Here is an 18,777-nt window from a genome sequence, read left to right on the forward strand (position 1 = left end):
GGCACCTGAAGCACCCAGTCCTGTCCCTGAGACATCCAAGTCTCCGTAATGGCCACCACATCACAATTCGAAGCAGCAATCCACGCTCTAAGCTCATCCACTTTATTCACTACACTTCTGGCATTAAAATAGACACATCTCAGACCTTCAGCCTGAGCACTTCCCTTCTCCATCACTCGTCTAACCTCCCTCTTACCCTGTTTACATTCCTTATCTATTTGCGAGCTAACCTCCTCGCTCTCAGTCCCCTCATTTCGATTCCCTCCCCCCAACCTTTCTAGTTTAAAGTCTCTCCAGTAGCCTTAGCCAACCTTCCCGCCAGGATATTGGTCCCCCTGGGATTCAAGTGCCACCCGTCTTTTTTAAACAGGTCACACCTGCCCCTAAAGAGGTCCCAATGATCCAAGTACCCAAATCCTTGTCCCTTGCTCCAGTCCCTCAGCCACGCATTCATTCTCCACCGATTCCTGTTCTCACTCTCCCGCGGCACAGGCAGCAATCCCGAGATTACTACCTTTGCATTCCTCTTTCTCAGCTGTCTACCTAACTCCCTATATTCTCTTTTCATGACCCCTTCCCTCTTCCTACCTATGTCAGCAGTACCTATATGCAACATTCTGCTTGATATTCTATGATGCTGAACCACCAGATGGGAAGTAGAATTGATTTTTTTCATTTTATATTTCAGCACTTTCCTTAACTTTTCAACTTAGAAAATCCAGTGTTTTATTATCAGGATAAGCAAGGGATTGTTTATTAGCTGTCAGGTATTTTTTGACATGAGGTGGATGTGGGTGGAACATTGAGGTGTTATGATGCAGAGAAGCTATTTTACAACAGAGAAGGTCTTGTGGTCCAGTGGTAACATCCATACCTCCGGGCCAGAAGTTCCAGGTTCAAATCCCGCTTCAGGACTTGATGGCCATGGAAGGTATATTCATAACAGAGCCAAACAGATCGATTATCAGCCCGTAATTCCTTCCAGTGCACCAGATAGCCCGCAGTAAGAGTGCAAGAGTTTCTTATTCAGCCATTCAATCACTGCAGTGATTTGCCAAGCATAATCATGGACCAATCCATTGGAAGTCCAGGGTTGCCAAGGTCCTCTGAGGGAATGGCACCTGGAGGAGGGGGATTATGCAGCAGCGGGGATGCTAAAAGTAATCTGAAGCTTGCTTATGGAGAAATAATTGTGAAAGATCCACCGACAAGAGCACTGGCCGAGTTGAAAGAGAATCTGAACGCGTAAAGAGATTGTGATCAGATGCACTTCCTGATTCACCTTCTCTAATTAGAGCAAGTAACTCAAGGGTTCTCTGCTTATTTCAAAGTGACCATTAAACCGTAAAGTAACTTTTAGTCCCTGCTAATGATAAAGAGGTCATTGATAACAGCCAACCTCGTAGGAACCAATCGATTGTTTTCAGGCTCAGATGAGATTCCCTGAAAGAAGGTTTACGAGTGAGGATGCAATCCTTTGAAAAGGTCTCAGGGGTCTGATATATTTCTGACTCTGGTCACTGAGGGCTGCCTTTGCTGCTGCTGAAAGCTCCATTAAAGCCCTTTCAAAGATTGATGCTGGTAACTAGATATCCAATTCTGCGGCATCTTCCCAGACTGGGAGGCAGTGGCAATGAACCACAGTCTGAGTCTCATGAGTCAGCTGAATCAGCAACATCCTCAACCTCCTGTTAAACCTGACACCCAATGCTCCAGTCCCCACTGTCTAAACTACACATGGATGGCTCCAGCCTGTATTGATTTTAACATCTGTTAAGACATTAAAGGTTATATCTGTTTCTTCCTAAGCATTCAGGACATTGGTGGAGGGGTACATGTGTGTCAAAGAACAAAGAAAATTACAGCACAGGAACAGGCCCTTCGGCCCTCCAAGCCTGCACCGACTGTGCTGCCCGACTGAACTAAAACCCCCTACTCTTCCAGGGACCGTATCCCTCTATTCCCATCCTATTCATGTATTTGTCAAGATGCCCCTTAAAAGTCACTATCGTATCTGCTTCCACTACCTCCCCTGGCAGCAAGTTCCAGGCACCCACCACCCTCTGTGTAAAAAACTTGCCTCATACGTCTCCTTTAAACCTTGCCCCTCGCACCTTAAACCTATACCCCCTAGTAATTGACTCTTCCACCCTGGGAAAAAGCTTCTGACTATCCACTCTGTCCTTGCCCCTCATAATCTTAAGTGTCATTGTAAGTGATTAGAGATCAGCACTCACTTCATTAAAAACATTCCTGCCACTGAGCAGATGGAACAACATAGGGTGGCACGGTGGCACAGTGGTTAGCACTGCTTCTTCACAACGCCAGGGACCTGGGTTCAATTCCGGCCTCGGGTGACTGACTGTGTGGAGTTTGTATATTCTCCCCATATCTGCGTGGGTTTCCTCCGGGTTCTCCATTTTCCTCCCACAGTCCGTAGATATGTGGGTTAGGTTGAACGGTGATGCTAAATTGGCCCTGTCAGGGGGATTAGCTAGGGTAAATACACGAGGTTGCATGGATAGGGCCTGGGTGGGATTGTTGTCGGTGCATGCTCAATGAGCTGAATGGCCTCCTTCTGCATTGTAGGGACTCTATGATTTTGTGATAGAGTTACTTCATGGGACTATGTTAATTGGAGGCAAAACACTTTGCCACTTAAGTAAGGAAAATTATTATATTATGTTTTAATATTATATTTATGATTCGGCATCTATATGCAGCAAGACGTAGACAACATTCAGCCTGCACAGCTGCCAACCACCAAAGGAGAATCTAGATGTTGCCCCTTGACATTCAATGACATTACGATTGTTGAATTCCCCACCATCAACATGCATTGACTAGAAACGGAACTGGACCAGCCATATAAATACTGTGGCAGGTCAAAGGCTGGGAATAATTCTGTGGAAAGTAACTTATCTCCTGGCTCCACATAGCCTGTCGACGAGGCATAAGTCAGGAGTGTGGTTGAATGCTCTCCACTTGCCTGGATGAGTGCAGCTCTAACAATGCTCAAAAAGCTCAACACCTTCAAGGATAAAACAGCCATCTTGATTGGCAACCCAACCCCCACCTTAAACATTTACTCCCATCACAACTCACGCACGGTGGCAGCAGTATTATCTAAAAGATGCAACTCACCAAGGCTCCTTAGATAGTAGCGTCCAAGTCTTCCAAGTAGCTACCATCTAGAAGGACAAGGGCAACAGTTGTATGGGAACACCACCCCTGCAAGTTCCCCTCCAAACCACACACCAAATATTTCACCGTTCCTTCACTGTTGTTGGGTTAAAATCCTGGAACTCCCTTTCTCATAGCACCCAGGGTGTACATACATCACATGGATTGCAGCAGTTCAAGAACATAAGAACGAGGAGCAGGAGTAGGCCATCTGGCCCCTCGAGCCTGCTCCACCATTCAATAAGATCATGGCTGATCTTTTTGTGGACTCAGCTCCACTTACCCGCCCACTCACCATAACCCTTAATTCCTTTACTGTTCAAAAACTTATCTATCCTTGCCTTAAAAACATTCAATGAGGTAGCCTCAACTGCTTCACTGGGCAGGGAATTCCACAGATTCACAATCCTTTGTGTGAAGAAGTTCCTCCTCAACTCAGACCTAAATCTGCTTCCCCTTATTTTGAGGCTATGTCCCCTAGTTCTAGTTTCACCCGCCAATAGAAACAACTTCACTGCTTCTATCTTATCTAATCTTCATAATCTTATATGTTTCTATAAGATCTCCCCTCATTCTTCCGAATTCCAATGAGTATAGCCCCAGTCTACTCAGTCTCTCCTCATAAGCCAACCCTCTCAACTCCAGAATCAACCTAGTGAATCTCCACTGCACCCCCTCCAATGCCAGTATATCCTTTCTCAAGTCAGGAGACCAAAACTGTACACAGTACTCCAGGTGTGGCCTCACCAGCACCTTATACAGCTGCAACATAACCTCGCTGTTTTTAAACTCCATCCCTCTAGCAATGAAGGACAAAATTCCATTTGCCTTCTTAATTACCTGCTGCACCTGCAAACCAACTCCTTGAGATTCCTGCACAAGGACACCCAGGTCCCTCTGCACAGCAGCATGCTGCAATTTTTTACCATTTAAATAATAGTCCATTTTGCTGTTATTCCTGCCAAAATGGATGACCTCACATTTACCAACATTGTACTCCATCTGCCAGACCCTCGCCCACTCACTTAGATTATCTATATCCCTTTGCAGACTTTCAGCGTCCTCTGCACGCTTTGCTCTTCCACCCATCTTAATGTCATCTGCGAATTTTGACACACTCGACTTGGTCCCCAACTCCAAATCATCTATGTAAATCGTAAACAATTGCGGTCCCAACACTGATCCCTGAGGCACACCACTAGTCACTGATCGCCAACCAGAAAAACACCCATTTACCCCCACTCTTTGCTTTCTGTTAGTTAACCAATCCTCTATCTATGCTAATACATTACCCGTAACACCGTGCACCTTTATCTTATGTAGCAGTCTTTGGTGTGGCACCTTGTCAAATGCCTTCTCGAAATCCAGATACACCACATCCACAGGTTCCCCATTGTCCACTGCACATGTAATGTTCTCAAAGAATTCCACCAAATTAGTCAAACATGACCTGCCTTTATGAACCCATGCTGCGTCTTACCAATGGGACAATTTATATCCAGATGTCTCTCCATTTCTTCCTTAATGATAGATTCAGGCATTTTCCCTACTACAGAAGTTAAGCTAACCGGCTTATAGTTACCTGCCTTTTATCTACCTCCTTTTTTAAACAGCGGCGTCACATTTGCTGTTTTCCAATCTGCGGGAACCACCCCAGAGTCCAGCGAATTTTGGTAAATTACCACTAGTGCATTTGCTATTTCTCCCGCCGTCTCATAAGAAGGAAGCTCACCAGCACCTTCTCAAGGGACATTAGGGATGGACAATAAATGCTGGCATAGCCATGATGCCCACATCCCATGAATGAATAAATAATAAAAATATATTAAAAACTGTCCGTTAAAAATGACCCTTTCTTAAAAATGTATTCTTTCATGGGACATCATTGGGAAGCCAGCATTTGTTGCCTATCCCTAATTTCCCCTGAACTGACTGGCTCGCCAGGTCACTTCAGGATGCTTTTCCTGATAAAATAGGGAGTAAATGTATTGGGACATTGGTCATGCAGTCTGCAAACTCCTAAGTTTACGGTTAGCTGATCTCAGGCAGGGAAGGAGTCAGGTGTGCAATAATTGGCCTTCTTCTGCTTGTGTCAAAGGGGAGGACTCAGCCAGGGTGCCCCCTCCTGATCACCAGTGAGTCACACAGGAGGGTGGACATGTGTGTGAGTCAGATGAAAATGGATCAGCCTAAGACAATCTGCAACCCATAGATACACACTCCCACACATCTGGACTATGTATCACAGAAGAGTGTTGGAGAGTTGATAGGCTGAATGGCCTCCATCTGCACTGTAGGGATTCTATGGATTCTAAACTGTGACATAGTCCAACCTCACTGTTGCCCCAGAATCTCCAACTAACGTACAGGGAGGGAGAAGCAAATTGCTTTCTTTTTTCCAAAATTAGTGATTCCTATCTTTTTTTTCATTTGTGGGACATGGGTATCGCTGGCTGGCAAACATTTATTGCCCATCCCTGGTTGCCTGAGGGCAGTTGAGAATCCTAAGTTCACAGCAGGATTGAAATTGGATGTGATGTTGCCCTTCCTCCATCCCATCACCACCCAAAAAAGCCACTGCGCAGAAACATAGGCTGGAATTTTTAGGATGGTGAGCACACGGTGCTCGTCATTCAGAGGGTCAATGGGGAATACAATCCCTCTGACTCTGACAGGCTTGCTGCCATTTTACCCTCAATTGAACATTGATTGGCTGGAGGTGGGACTTCCATCCACATTTGGAAGAAAGCCCATCCAGGCACAGCACTGCAGTGGTGGAAAGTGGTACTGCAGGCCTGTGCCGAAGTCCAGGGCATCACTTCTGGTAAACATAGAACATAGAACAGTACAGCACAGAACAGGCCCTTCGGCCCACGATGTTGTGCCGAGCTTTATCTAAGAGTTGCAAAGTAGGGGAGGAATGTGGGAGGGCCTGAACTCTCCATTCCCTGAGTGGAGGCTGGCCCCAGTCTTCCCACCCAAGATCGAGGGTGAGAAATGTTTTCTGTTTCCCACCCTCAGTCATCGGGTGCCCTTGAAAAGTTAAGCCCGAAAAGGCCCTTAGGTTAACTGGCATATGGGCAGGCTTCCCATCCGAAGCCCTGGTCATCCTACAATAAAATCACATCCAATACAATATCCCAGAACCCGCTGGGGGTGGGAGTATAAAATTCTAGCCTTAGAAAATTGATGGCACTGAAGGAGGCCATTTGGTCCATTGTGCCTGTGCCAGCCACAGAACTATTCAGCTTCAACCCAGGTCTTGGTCCATAGTCCTACAAGTTACAGCACTTCAAATGCATGTTCAAGTATTTTTTTAAAAATGCAATGAGGATTCCTTCCTCTGCAGTGAGTTCTAGATCCTCATCATCAAGTGAAGAAATATTCTCCTTGCATCCTCTCCAGTCCTTCTGCCAACCACTTCAAGTCTATGATCCCTGGTGTTGCCCTCTCTGCTAATGGGGATTAAATCCTTCCTCTCCACTGTATCTAGATATCTCATAAAGGGGAGCATGGTGCCACAGTGGTTAGCACTGCTGCCTCACAGCACCTGGGTCCCAGGTTCGATTCCCTGGCTTGGATCACTGTCTATGTGGAGTTTGCACATTCTCCCCGTGTCTGCATGGGTTTCCTCCAGGTGCTCCGGTTTCCTCCCACAGTCCAAAAGACGTGCTGGTTAGGTGCTCTGACCATGCTAAATTCTCTCTCAGTGTACCCGAATAGGTGCTGGAGTGTGGCGACTCAGGGATTTTCACAGTAACTTCATTGCAGTGTTAATGTAAGCCTACTTGTGACACTAATAAATAAACTTTTTTTAAAAACATATTTTCATGCAGCTCAGTTAAGTCTCCCCTCAGCCATCTCTGTTCCAAAAGAAAAATAATCCCAAACTCTGAAATCTTCTCCCATGGTTAAGATTCTCCATACTTGGTACATACTTGTAAGTATCCTCCACACCCTCTCTAGCAATCCTTCCTGGATTGTAGTGACCATACACAGTAGTCTGGCTGTGGTTCACGTCTTGTACAATTCTAACATAATCGTCTTTGTATCTTTGCCAATAAATGAAGCATGTCTTCTTCGGCCAGCTCCACTCAGCCTCTCTCCATCATTTAAGAGGCCCACGTGAAGAACACAGAAGGTCATCTGGTGTCTGTGGAACCATAACCCCGCCGGACCCGGGAGGAGGATATGGGGAGTTACCAAACACACAGCACACCGCTGCAGGCTAAAGCCAAGGTAATAGAGTGATACTGGAGTGAGAGAGTGAGAAAGACAGAAGAATAAAGAAACAAACTGGATTTTCCACGCGGCACGCAGAAGGAAATGGGTAAACCCTGTCAAATGTCAAGATGCCTCTGCAACTCACCTGTTTTCTTTGTTCCTGTCCATCATATTAAACTGCTTCCTTAGCCACCTGAAAGCAGAGAACAGAGCCAAAGTTAGTCATTCTCAGAGGAATAAGTGCTACAGCATTGTGATTGCTGGGCTGGGTTCGCTGACTACGGCCATTATACAGGGGTCTACTCCCATCAAAATATATTTTGGGGCTGTAACTTCCTCTAGTAGATAACATGTTTAGGTGTTTCCTCTAAATCACATGGCGGAACTTTCCCGTCCCGCCAGCCACGGGAATCGTAGCAGGCAGGGGCAGACCATGAAAAGGTCCGTCGAACTCGGGCTGGAATTTCTGACCTTGGAGCGAGCGCGGCTGGAAAATCCCGTCCCAATATCCATTTTTTAAAAATTAGGCGCTTAAACTTCCAACATTCATTGCTGTATTGTCAGTTAAAACTATCCCTCAAAAACTGGTGACAATTTCAAAAACCCAAGCTGGTTCCCAATAGAACCTAATCTCCATTAGTAATGTGGTTGATCTGCCCTCTGAAATGGCCGAGCAAACCACTCAGTTCAAGGGCAACTAGAGATGAGCAATAAATGCTGGTCAGCCAGCGATGCCAATGTCCCATGAAAGAATTTTTTTAAAATTAGATACTGTGATATATGTGTATATATTGGGCGGCACGGTAGCACAGCGGTTAGCACTGCTGCTTCACAGCTCCAGGGACCTGGGTTCGATTCCCGGCTTGGGTCACTGTCAGTGTGGAGTTTGCACATTCTCCTCGTGTCTGTGTGGGTTTCCTCCGGGTGCTCCGGTTTCCTCCCACAGTCCAAAGATGTGCGGGTTAGGTTGATTGGCCGTGCTAAAATTGCCCCTTAGTGTCTTGAGATGGGTAGGTTAGAGGGATTAGCGGGTAAATATGTAGGGATATGGGGGTAGGGCCTGGGTGGGATTGTGGTCGGTGCAGACTCGATGGGCCAAATGGCCTCTTTCTACACTGTAGGGTTTCTATGATTCTATGATTGTATGTTCAGGTTTACGGTGTGGACTGCCCCTTTAAGATCGCAGGTCAGGTGATCCCTGGTTAATTAGTCCTCCCAGTGCATGACCCTGTTGGGCAGTCTTAGACCTGACTGAATGAGTGCACACTTTAAATAAAGAGCTCCCAGTATTCAAGTTATTAAGCCGACTTGGTGATTCTTTATGCACCCTTAGTCCATAGGGACATACATAAAAGGTATAATTTCAGGGATCATATCTTACCTTTCTACCTGGAGGGGTGTTGGAGACTTCTGAGTATCCTGCACCAACCAATTCAATCCGGTTATCCATAAATTCACATCATCTTCATTGAATGCTGGAGAAGAGGAAAATCATTACGGTTAGAAGGCACGATGGACATATTTCATTCAACCACATTGTGTGCTCATTAAAGGTGAAACTTTAGGGCAAGTAATGGAGCTTCAGGTACCAAATGTCATCAGGCAGCGTTCCCGCCACACAAAATAGGTTCGATGCAGAGGCAATTTTTCTGTATTCCATTTATCAACACATATACAGGATTGTTGAGGGTGGTGTCAATGGCACTATGAGCCATGTACCTGCTCGGTATCAAGGGAGCTTTACTCTACATCTAACTAATGCTACACTTGATATGAGACTACTTGACAGGGCAAAGTTGAATGAACGTTAATCTGCATATAACTTAGATTGTACCTGATACCATAGAATCGTAATCATGGAATCCCTACAATGCAGAAGGAGGCCATTCAGCCCATCGAGCCTGCACTGACTCATATCCAGGCTTACCCCTAACTCCACATATTTACCTCACTAAACCATATAGCTTGGGACACTAAGGGATAATTTAGCATGGCCATTCATCCTAACCTGCACATTTTTGGACCCGGAGGAAACCCATGCAGACATGGGGAGAACGTACAAACTCCACACAGACAGTCGCCCAAGGCCAGAATTGAACCCGGTCCCTGGCGCGTTGATGCAGCAGTGCCAACCACTGTGCCACCATGCCGCCCCCTTGGCTTAGTGATGATACGGAATATCATAGTTCAGATTTCATTTTCCAGCACTGGCACCTCTTTCTATTTGATGAACATATAAAAGATTATAGTAACTTACCTGAAAGACTTAGTGTTTTCAGTCGGAATTCCATTCCATACAGAATGACCAAACACAGATTAGCATCCAGTTTGCGTGCATCATCTGGGTAACGTTCAAAATCTCTGGAAATTTTCCCAGGCCGAATTTCCTTAATTTCCCGAATGTCGACTATATAAAAAGAAAAAAATGCATGAAATTTCAGGCTATTCCATTGATTAAAACAATAATAATATGGAATAATGATATTGTAGCTGTATGATCTTTCTGTCACCAGTTTTCAAAGAACAAAGAACAAAGAACAATACAGCACAGGAACAGGCCCTTCGGCCCTCCAAGCCCGCGCCGCTCCCTGGTCCAAACTAGACCATTCTTTTGTATCCCTCCATTCCCACTCCGTTCATGTGGCTATCTAGATAAGTCTTAAACGTTCCCAGTGTGTCCGCCTCCACCACCTTGCCCAGCAGCGCATTCCAGGCCCCCACCACCCTCTGTGTAAAATACGTCCTTCTGATATCCGTGTTAAACCTCCCCCCCCTCACCTTGAACCTATGACCCCTCGTGAACGTCACCACCGACCTGGGAAAAAGCTTCCCACCGTTCACCCTATCTATGCCTTTCTTAATTTTATACACCTCTATTAGGTCACCCCTCATCCTCCGTCTTTCCAGTGAGAACAACCCCAGTTTACCCAATCTCTCCTCATAACTAAGCCCTTCCATACCAGGCAACATTCTGGTAAACCTGCTCTGCACTCTCTCTAAAGCCTCCACGTCCTTCTGGTAGTGTGGCGACCAGAACTGGATGCAGTATTCCAAATGGAGCCGAACCAACGTTCTATACAACTGCAACATCAGACCCCAACCTTTATACTCTATGCCCCATCCTATAATGGCAAGCATGCCATATGCCTTATTCACTACCTTCTCCACCTGTGACGTCACCTTCAAGGATCTGTGGACTTGCACACCCAGGTCCCTCTGCGTATCTACACCCTTTATGGTTCTGCCATTTATTGTATAGCTCCCGCCCTACGTTAGTTCTACCAAAATGCATCACTTCGCATTTGTCTGGATTGAACTCCATCTGCCATTTCTTTGCCCAAATTTCCAGCCTATCTATATCCTTCTGTAGCCTCTGGCAATGTTCCTCACTTACTGCAAGACCAGCCATTTTCGTGTCGTCCGCAAACTTACTGATCACCTCAGTTACACCTTCTTCCAGATCGTTTATATAAATCACAAACAGCAGAGGTCCCAATACAGGGCCCTGCGGACACCACTAGTCACAGGCATCCAGCCGGAAAAATACCCTTCCACTTCCACCCTCTGTCTTCTGTGACCAAGCCAGTTCTCCACCCATCTAGTCACCTCCCCCTTTATCCCATGAGATCCAACCTTTTGCACCAACCTACCATGAGGGACTTTGTCAAACACTTTACTAAAGTCCATATAGACAACATCCACGGCCCTTCCCTCGTCAACCATTCTAGTCACTTCTTCAAAAAACTCCACCAGGTTAGTGAGGCATGACCTCCCTCTCACAAAACCATGCTGATTATCGTTAATGAGTTTATTCCTTTCTAAATGCGCATACATCCTATCTCTAAGAATCTTCTCCAACAACTTCCCTACTACGGACGCCAAGCTCACCGGCCTATAATTTCCTGGGTTATCCTTCCTACCCTTCTTAAATAACGGGACCACATTAGCTATCCTCCAATCCTCTGGGACCTCACCTGTGTCCAGTGACGAGACAAAGATTTGTGTCAGAGGCCCAGCGATTTCATCTCTCGTCTCCCTGAGCAGCCTTGGATAGATTCCATCAGGCCCTGGGGATTTGTCAGTCTTTATATTCCCTAAAAAACCTAACACTTCCTCCCTTGTAATGGGGATTTTCGCTAACGGGTTAACACTCCCCTCCGAGACACTCCCAGTCAACACATTCCTCTCCTTTGTGAATACCGACGCAAAGTATTCATTTAGGATCTCCCCTACTTCTTTGGGTTCTAAGCATCATTCCCCACTTTTGTCCCTGAGAGGTCCGATTTTCTCCCTGACAACCCTTTTGTTCCTAACGTATGAATAAAATGCCTTGGGATTCTCCTTAATCCTGTCTGCCAAGGACATTTCGTGACCCCTTTTTGCCCTTCTAATTCCTCGTTTGAGTTCTTTCCTACTTTCTTTGTACTCCTCCAGAGCTCCCTCCGTTTTTAGCTGCCTGGACCTAACGTACGCCTCTCTTTTCTTTTTGACCAATCCCTCAATTTCCCTGGTTATCCACGGTTCTCGAATCCTACCCTTCCTATCCTTCTTTTTAACAGGCACATGCCTATCCTGCAGGCCTAACAACTGTTCCTTAAAAGACTCCCACATGCCAGATGTGGATTTACCCTCAAACAGCCTCTCCCAATCAACAGCTGCCTATTTCTGCCTAATCCCACTAAAGTTAGCCTTCCCCCAATCCAACACCTTACCCTTGGGACACCACTCATCCTTTTCCATCACAATCCTAAAGCTAACAGAATTGTGGTCACTATTTGCCACATGTTCCCCTACCGAAACTTTGAAGACCTGACCGGGCTCATTCCCCAATACTAGGTCCAGTATAGCCCCATCTCTCGTCGGGCTATCTACATATTGTTCCAAAGAACCTTCCTGTACGCATTTTACAAATTCCTCCCCATTCAGACTCCCAGCCCTACGCGATTTCCAGTCTATACCAGGGAAATTGAAGTCTCCCACTACAACAACCCTATTTTTCCTGCACCTATCCAGTATCTCCTGACATATCCGTTCTTCCACTTCCCTTGGGCTGTTGGGGGGCCTGTAGTACACCCCCAACATAGTGACTGCGCCCTTCCTGTTTCTGAGCTCCACCCACAGTGACTCGTTACACGACCCCTCTGAATTGTCCTCCCTCTGCACCGCTGTAATATGCTCTCCAACTAATACTGCTACTCCCCCACCTCTTTTGGCCCCTCCTCTGTCTCGCCTAAAACACTTGTACCCCGGAATATTCAGTTGCCAGTCCTGTCCCTCTTTCAACCAAGTCTCTGTCACCGCAACCACATCCAAATTTCATTATGAATTTCCATTCCCAAATTTATTCCATATAAAATTTTCCACATTTATAACGCAAACCTGATTCTGCAAAACCTTTAAGACTCCAATTATACTCCCCTCCCTTCAAAGCACAATCGTTAGTGGCTGGATGTAATTATAGCGTGGCAGATTTACACGGATAAATTTAATTATAACTGTGGACCCAGGACATAATGGGAATAGAAAAATTAAAAGACATAATTACGGAATTTATAATGTGGACTGAATTAGGTTGCATATTTGGTCCAATGGCCCTCCTGCTCACTAACCCCACGTCACTTGAAGGCTATACTTAGTCTTCAATGCCTATGCGCAATGCTACAAGAGATCAACCAATAATATATTGAAGGCAGCACGGTGGCACAGTGGTTTGCACTGCTGCCTTACAGTGCCAGGGGCCTAGGTACAATTCTGGCCTTGAGTGACTGGTTGTGTGGAGTTTATACGTTCTCCCCGTGTCTGCGTTGGTTTCCTCTGGGTGCTTCAGTTTCCTCCCACACTCCAAAGACATGTGGGTTAGGTTGATTGGCTATGCTAAATTGATCCTCGTGCACTGTAATGGTGCAGTTGTCCACTCCCCAGCCCTTCAGACTTTGTGTATTAACCAATTCTCCATCTCTCTTTCCAAAATGGCAATATCTTTTTAATTTGGGATTATAAGGAGTATAGAGTTATAGAGTCATAGAGGCTTACAGGCCCTTTGGCCCAACTTGTCCATGCCGCCCAGTTTTTGCCACGAAACTAGTCTCAATTGCCCACATTTGGCTCATATCCCTCTATCCCCATCTTACCCATGACCTTTAAAAGACAAAATTGTACCCGCCTCCACTACTGCCTCTGGCAGCTCATTCCAGGCACACCACCCTCTGTGTGAAAAAATTGCCCCTCTGAACCCTTTTGTATCTCTGCCCTCTCACAAATGAATCTATAGTTAAATATAAATATAAAAATAAAATTGAAATGTTTGCCAAAACTTAATAAGAGATAACCTTTTAAAATACAAATATACAATATGACTCCAGTTCAATTATTTCTCCTCTTCACCTGAAAACAGCCTTTAATATTGCCATAAATTGTTCAAAACACTTCTTCCTCTCCATTATTTTTTCTCAGTAACTGAAGTTTCTAATTCCAAAAACCTAAAGTTGAACAAAATTGAATATTATGCACCATTTAGATAGGGTAGATGTGGAGAACATGTTTTCACCCGTGGAAGCATCCAAAGCTAGGGGGCCATAATTACACGATCTTACTAATAAACCCAAGAGGGAGTAAGGGGACATACTTTATTTGGAGGGCTGTTAGAATGTGGAGCTCACTACTTCTGGAACTGGTTGAGATGTAAAGCTTCTCAAAAGGAAACTAGATAAATACATGAGAAAAAAAGGAATAAAAAGATATGCTGAAAGACTGAGATGGGATAGATGGAATGTGTGGAGACTCATGAGGACATTAAACACCAGCAGAAACTAGTTGGGCTGAATGGTCTATTTCTGTGCTGCACAGGCTATGCGATGCTATGTAAAATAAAATTTATTTTAAAAGTACATGTTTCACTATAGGATGCTTAAATGTATCCCCTTTTTACTTTTGTATCTTTTCATGCCTTTGCTTTATTTGAGAGCTTCAGCCTCTTCCAATGAGCATGAATTTTAACTTGATTTGCTCTGAGCTATATGACGTGGTGAACTGAATTTGGATTTGGGTTCTTCTGTCTGTATTGTGCTTTGCTGATAATTGGAAAAGGCAATGCTAATTGCTGAGACCTGTGTGACAATTTTTATATTTTCTAACATCTTCAGGAAACATAGTGGAGGACATGCCCCTGTCTACATCGAAGGTGATGAAGTGGAGATGGTTGAAAGCTTCAAGTGTTCAGATCATCAATAATCTGTCCTGGTCCCTCCATGCCAACGCTATAGTTAAGAATGCCTACCAATGCCTCTATTTTCTCAGATGGCTAAGGAAATTCGGCATTTCCACCACAACTCTCACCAATTTTTACTGATGCACCATAGAAAGTATCCTTTCCAGCTGTATCACAGTTTGGTATGGTTACTGCTCTGACCAAGACCGCAAGAAACTACAATGGGTCATGAACGTAGCCCAGTGCATTACACAAACCAGCCTCCCATCTATTGACTCCATCTATACTTCCTTTTGCCTCGGGAAAGCAGCCAGCAAAATCAAAGACCCCACGCCCACCGGATATACTCTCTTCCAACTCTTCCAACTGTTTCAAGTGGTTAGCACTGCTGCTTCACAGCTCCAGGGACCTGGGTTCGATTCCTGGCTTGGGTCACTGTCTGTGTGGAGTTTGCACGTTCTCCTCGTGTCTGCGTGGGTTTCCTCCGGTTTCCTCCCACAGTCCAAAGATGTGCGGGTTAGGTTGATTGGCCATGCTAAAAATTGCCCTTAGTGTCCTGAGATGCGTAGGTTAGAGGGATTAGTGGGTAAATCTGTAGGGATATGGGGGTAGGGCCTGGGTGGGATTGTGGTCGGTGCAGACACGATGGGCCGAATGGCCTCTTTCTGTACTGTAGGGTTTCTATGATTCTTCCATCGGAAAAAAGATACAGGAGTCTGAAAACACGTACCAACTGACTCAAGAACAGCTTCTTCCCTGCTGCCATCAGACTTTTGAATGGCCCTATCACACATTAAGCGATCTTTCTCTTCACCCTATTGGTAACTGCAACACGATATTCTGCACCCTATCCTTTCCTTCTCCTCTATATACTTTATGAATGGTATGTTTTGTCTGTGTAGCACACAAGAAACAATACTTTTCACTGTATCCCAGTACGTGTGACAATAATAAATCAATTCAATTCAATCTATGAAACAGATGGAGTGAGAAAGGCCAACAGGAAGTGCATTTCCTTATTCTAGATAGGTTTCCTTTTTAACAAGTGTACAAGTGAAAAAAAGATAGAAGCTTATGCAGCTGAAAATAACTCAGAATTATAGAGTTACACTGCCCAGCAAGATTCCATCCATGCCCGTGTTGAGTCTAATCCCAATCCACACTGCTTTTTCCCCAAGTTTCCTCTTCTAGGTATTTAACCAAATCCATTTTGAAAGTTACAATTGAATATGCTCCCAACAATCTTTCAAGCAACACATTCCAAATCATAACAACCAGCTGCATTAAAGAATTCTACTCATCTTACATTTAATTTTAATTCATTCACTCATTCTTGGGACCTGGGCGTTGCTGGGTGGCCAACATTTATTGCCCATCCTGAGTTGCCTGAGGGAATTGAAAGCCAACCACATTGCTGCAGCTCTGAAGTCCACATGTAGGCCAGACCAGGTAAGGATGGCAGATTTCCTTCTCTAAAGGACATTAGTGAACCAGATGGGCTTTTCCGACAATCGACAATAGTTTCATGGTCATCAGTAGATTTTTAATTCCAGATATTAAGGTAATTAGCAAAAGAATAAGGGGTAAGTCCTTTGGTTGTTGACCACCACTTCACCACAATCCTTGACAATGGAAATTGTTTCTTCCTACTTACACTAATAGTACCTCTGGTTTATAATTTGAATACCTCTACTAAATATTCCCTTAACCTTCTCTGCTACATGGAGAACAATGCCAGCTTTCCATTCTCTCCATATAACTGAACTCTCTGATAACATTTTATCCAGTTATCACCACAAGCAGAAGCAGCAACTGGGTGGGCATCTTTGTCCAGGAAATGGCTATTGCTGGACATAAATTATGATGTTTCATCGCTGGTGGGAATGGATGAGTAGCATTTGAGAATCACCGCTTCAATATTTAATAACTACACCTCTGATTGACTGCCAAAACCAAAAGAACCAAAGGCAACTTGCTGTAAAACCATTTTAAATGTATCAAATTCAACTACTCCACTCACCTTTAATTTTACATTTCTGATGGTCATTAAAATACAGAATGTGTCAGAAACCGAGTTGAATGCTTTCTCATTATGGCCAGCCAGTGCCATTATTAGGCATTATCTACCCAATGTCAAGTGTAGCACAGGACACCGAAAAGTAGAACTCCCTTTTACACTAGCCGAGGAATAGGCCTCGGTCCCAGCTTCAGAAAATGCTCTGTATCATAGGATAATTGAAGGGAATTTTCATAGGAACTTCATTGCAGTGTTAATGTAAGCCTACTTGTGCACGAATAATTAAACTTTAAACTTAAAGTGCACAAGAGGCCATTTGGCCTATCAAGTTAGTGCCATCTCGCTGCAAGAGCAATCCAGCTGATCTCACCCCCCTGCCCTATGCCGATAGCTTCACAATTCCTTTCTTTTTAAGTACTTATACTTTTGAAAGCCACATCTGAAACTGCCCCCACCACTCCTTTAGGCAGTGAATTCCAACCACTCAATGTGTATAAATTATTTTTCTCATGTTACCTTTGGCTCTTCTGCCAATCACCTTAAATCGGTGTTCTCTGACTCTCAGCCCTTCCATCAAGGGGAACAGTTCTCAGCTCTGACCTCCTCATGATTTGAATACCTCGATAATATCTCGTCTCTACCTTCCCTGCTTTAAGGAGAACAACTTCAACTTTTCCAATCTACCGATGTAACTGAGGTCTTTCCTCCCTGCAAGATCCAAGTGAATCTTTTCTGCACACTCTCTGAGGTGGTAGAGTAGATTTTCCACTTCACATACAAGCTATTCACTAATCTAGTCAAAGTAATTTGACAGACAATTCACAGGCAGCAAAGATTCGGAACCTGGGCTTGATTTAAACCCTTGTTTTGGTAGGAATGTTTTAATCCATTCCACCATAGGGTCTATTTCATTCACAAAAATCCCTTTTACAAGGGCTCCACATGGCAAAATAATTCTCAGATTGATTCAAAACCACCCAGAAAAAAAATAAGATCACGCTTAGAAAGAGTTAATGAAACTTTAAGTGCTCCCGAAAGCTCCAGTCATTCAGTGCCTCTTGTCTACATTCACAAATGGTTCTCACTGGAGCTGTTTTCTTCTTCCGCCAGACAATGATAACACTGCATGTCATTTTTTCCTGCCAACTTTTCCCCTTTCCCTCCTACCCTGAAAGAATTGACTGCTTCCTCAAGCATGATTCCGCAGTCGCTCCTCACTACCTTATCCACGTGAGCATTTTCTTAACAGTGAGCACCAAGAGGCTACCTACTTGCTAGAAGGGACATGACAGATGAATATAATTCTATCCTAATTCAATATCCAGATCCCTTCACTTTTCAATGGGTTGTGATAACAAGCAGCAAGACCTGGATTCTTAGCCAGTAACCTGGGGAGGTTATATGGGGAGACGATGGCTTAGTGGTATTATCGCTAGACTATTAATCCAGAAACTCAGCTAATGTTCTGGGGACCCGGGCTCAAATCCTGCCACAGTGGATAGTGGACTTTGAATTCAATAAAAAATGTCTGGAATTAGGAACCTACCATGAAACCATTGTCGATTGTTGAAAAAACCCATCTGGTTCACTAATGTCCTTTCATAAAGTTTATTTATTAGTCACAAGTAAGGCTTACATTAACACTGCAATAAAGTTACTGTGAAATTCCCCTAGTCGCCACACTCCGGCGCCTGTTTGGGTCAATGCATCTAACCAGCACGTCTTTCAGATTGTGGGAGGAAGCCGGAGCACCTGGAGGGGACCCACGCAGACACGGGGAGATCGAACCCGGGTCCCTGGCACTGTGAGATAGCAGTGCTAACCACTGAAGGAAATCTGCCATCCTTACCTGGTCTGGCCTACATGTGACTCCAGATCCATAACAATGTGATTGAGTCTCAACTACCCTCCAAGGGAAACTCGGGATGGGCAATAAATGCTGGCCAGTCAGCATCGCCCATGTCCCACAAATGAATTTTTTAAAAACCTGTGATATCAGTATAGACTGGAGATTGAACAAGAAACATTCCCGGTCAGAATGTTTCAGAGCAATTAGATTGTGAGCCTTTAGGGGAATTCTTTTATCATTTACCCGCTTTTGGGTCAATTTGAGAAGGCTTAAAAGTAAAGAAATGGTTTGCTTTTA

General features: G+C 44.6%; 1 protein-coding gene across 2 annotated transcripts in view; it reads right to left on the reverse strand.

Annotated features, from left to right (window-relative positions):
- Positions 1–18,777, reverse strand: part of LOC144495614 (1-phosphatidylinositol 4,5-bisphosphate phosphodiesterase gamma-1-like) — a 211,729-nt gene that overhangs the window by 115,094 nt on the left and 77,858 nt on the right. For both annotated transcript variants that reach the window (XM_078215830.1, XM_078215831.1), the window contains exons 2-4: positions 9,665–9,814; positions 8,789–8,882; positions 7,553–7,600 (exon numbers count right to left, since the gene is read on the reverse strand). In XM_078215830.1, the coding sequence (XP_078071956.1) occupies positions 7,553–7,600; positions 8,789–8,882; positions 9,665–9,814 (292 nt within the window). The remainder of the gene's footprint in view (positions 1–7,552; positions 7,601–8,788; positions 8,883–9,664; positions 9,815–18,777) is intronic.

The sequence above is a fragment of the Mustelus asterias genome, chromosome 7 (assembly GCF_964213995.1).
Source record: "Mustelus asterias chromosome 7, sMusAst1.hap1.1, whole genome shotgun sequence".
Classification (NCBI taxonomy): domain Eukaryota; kingdom Metazoa; phylum Chordata; class Chondrichthyes; order Carcharhiniformes; family Triakidae; genus Mustelus; species Mustelus asterias.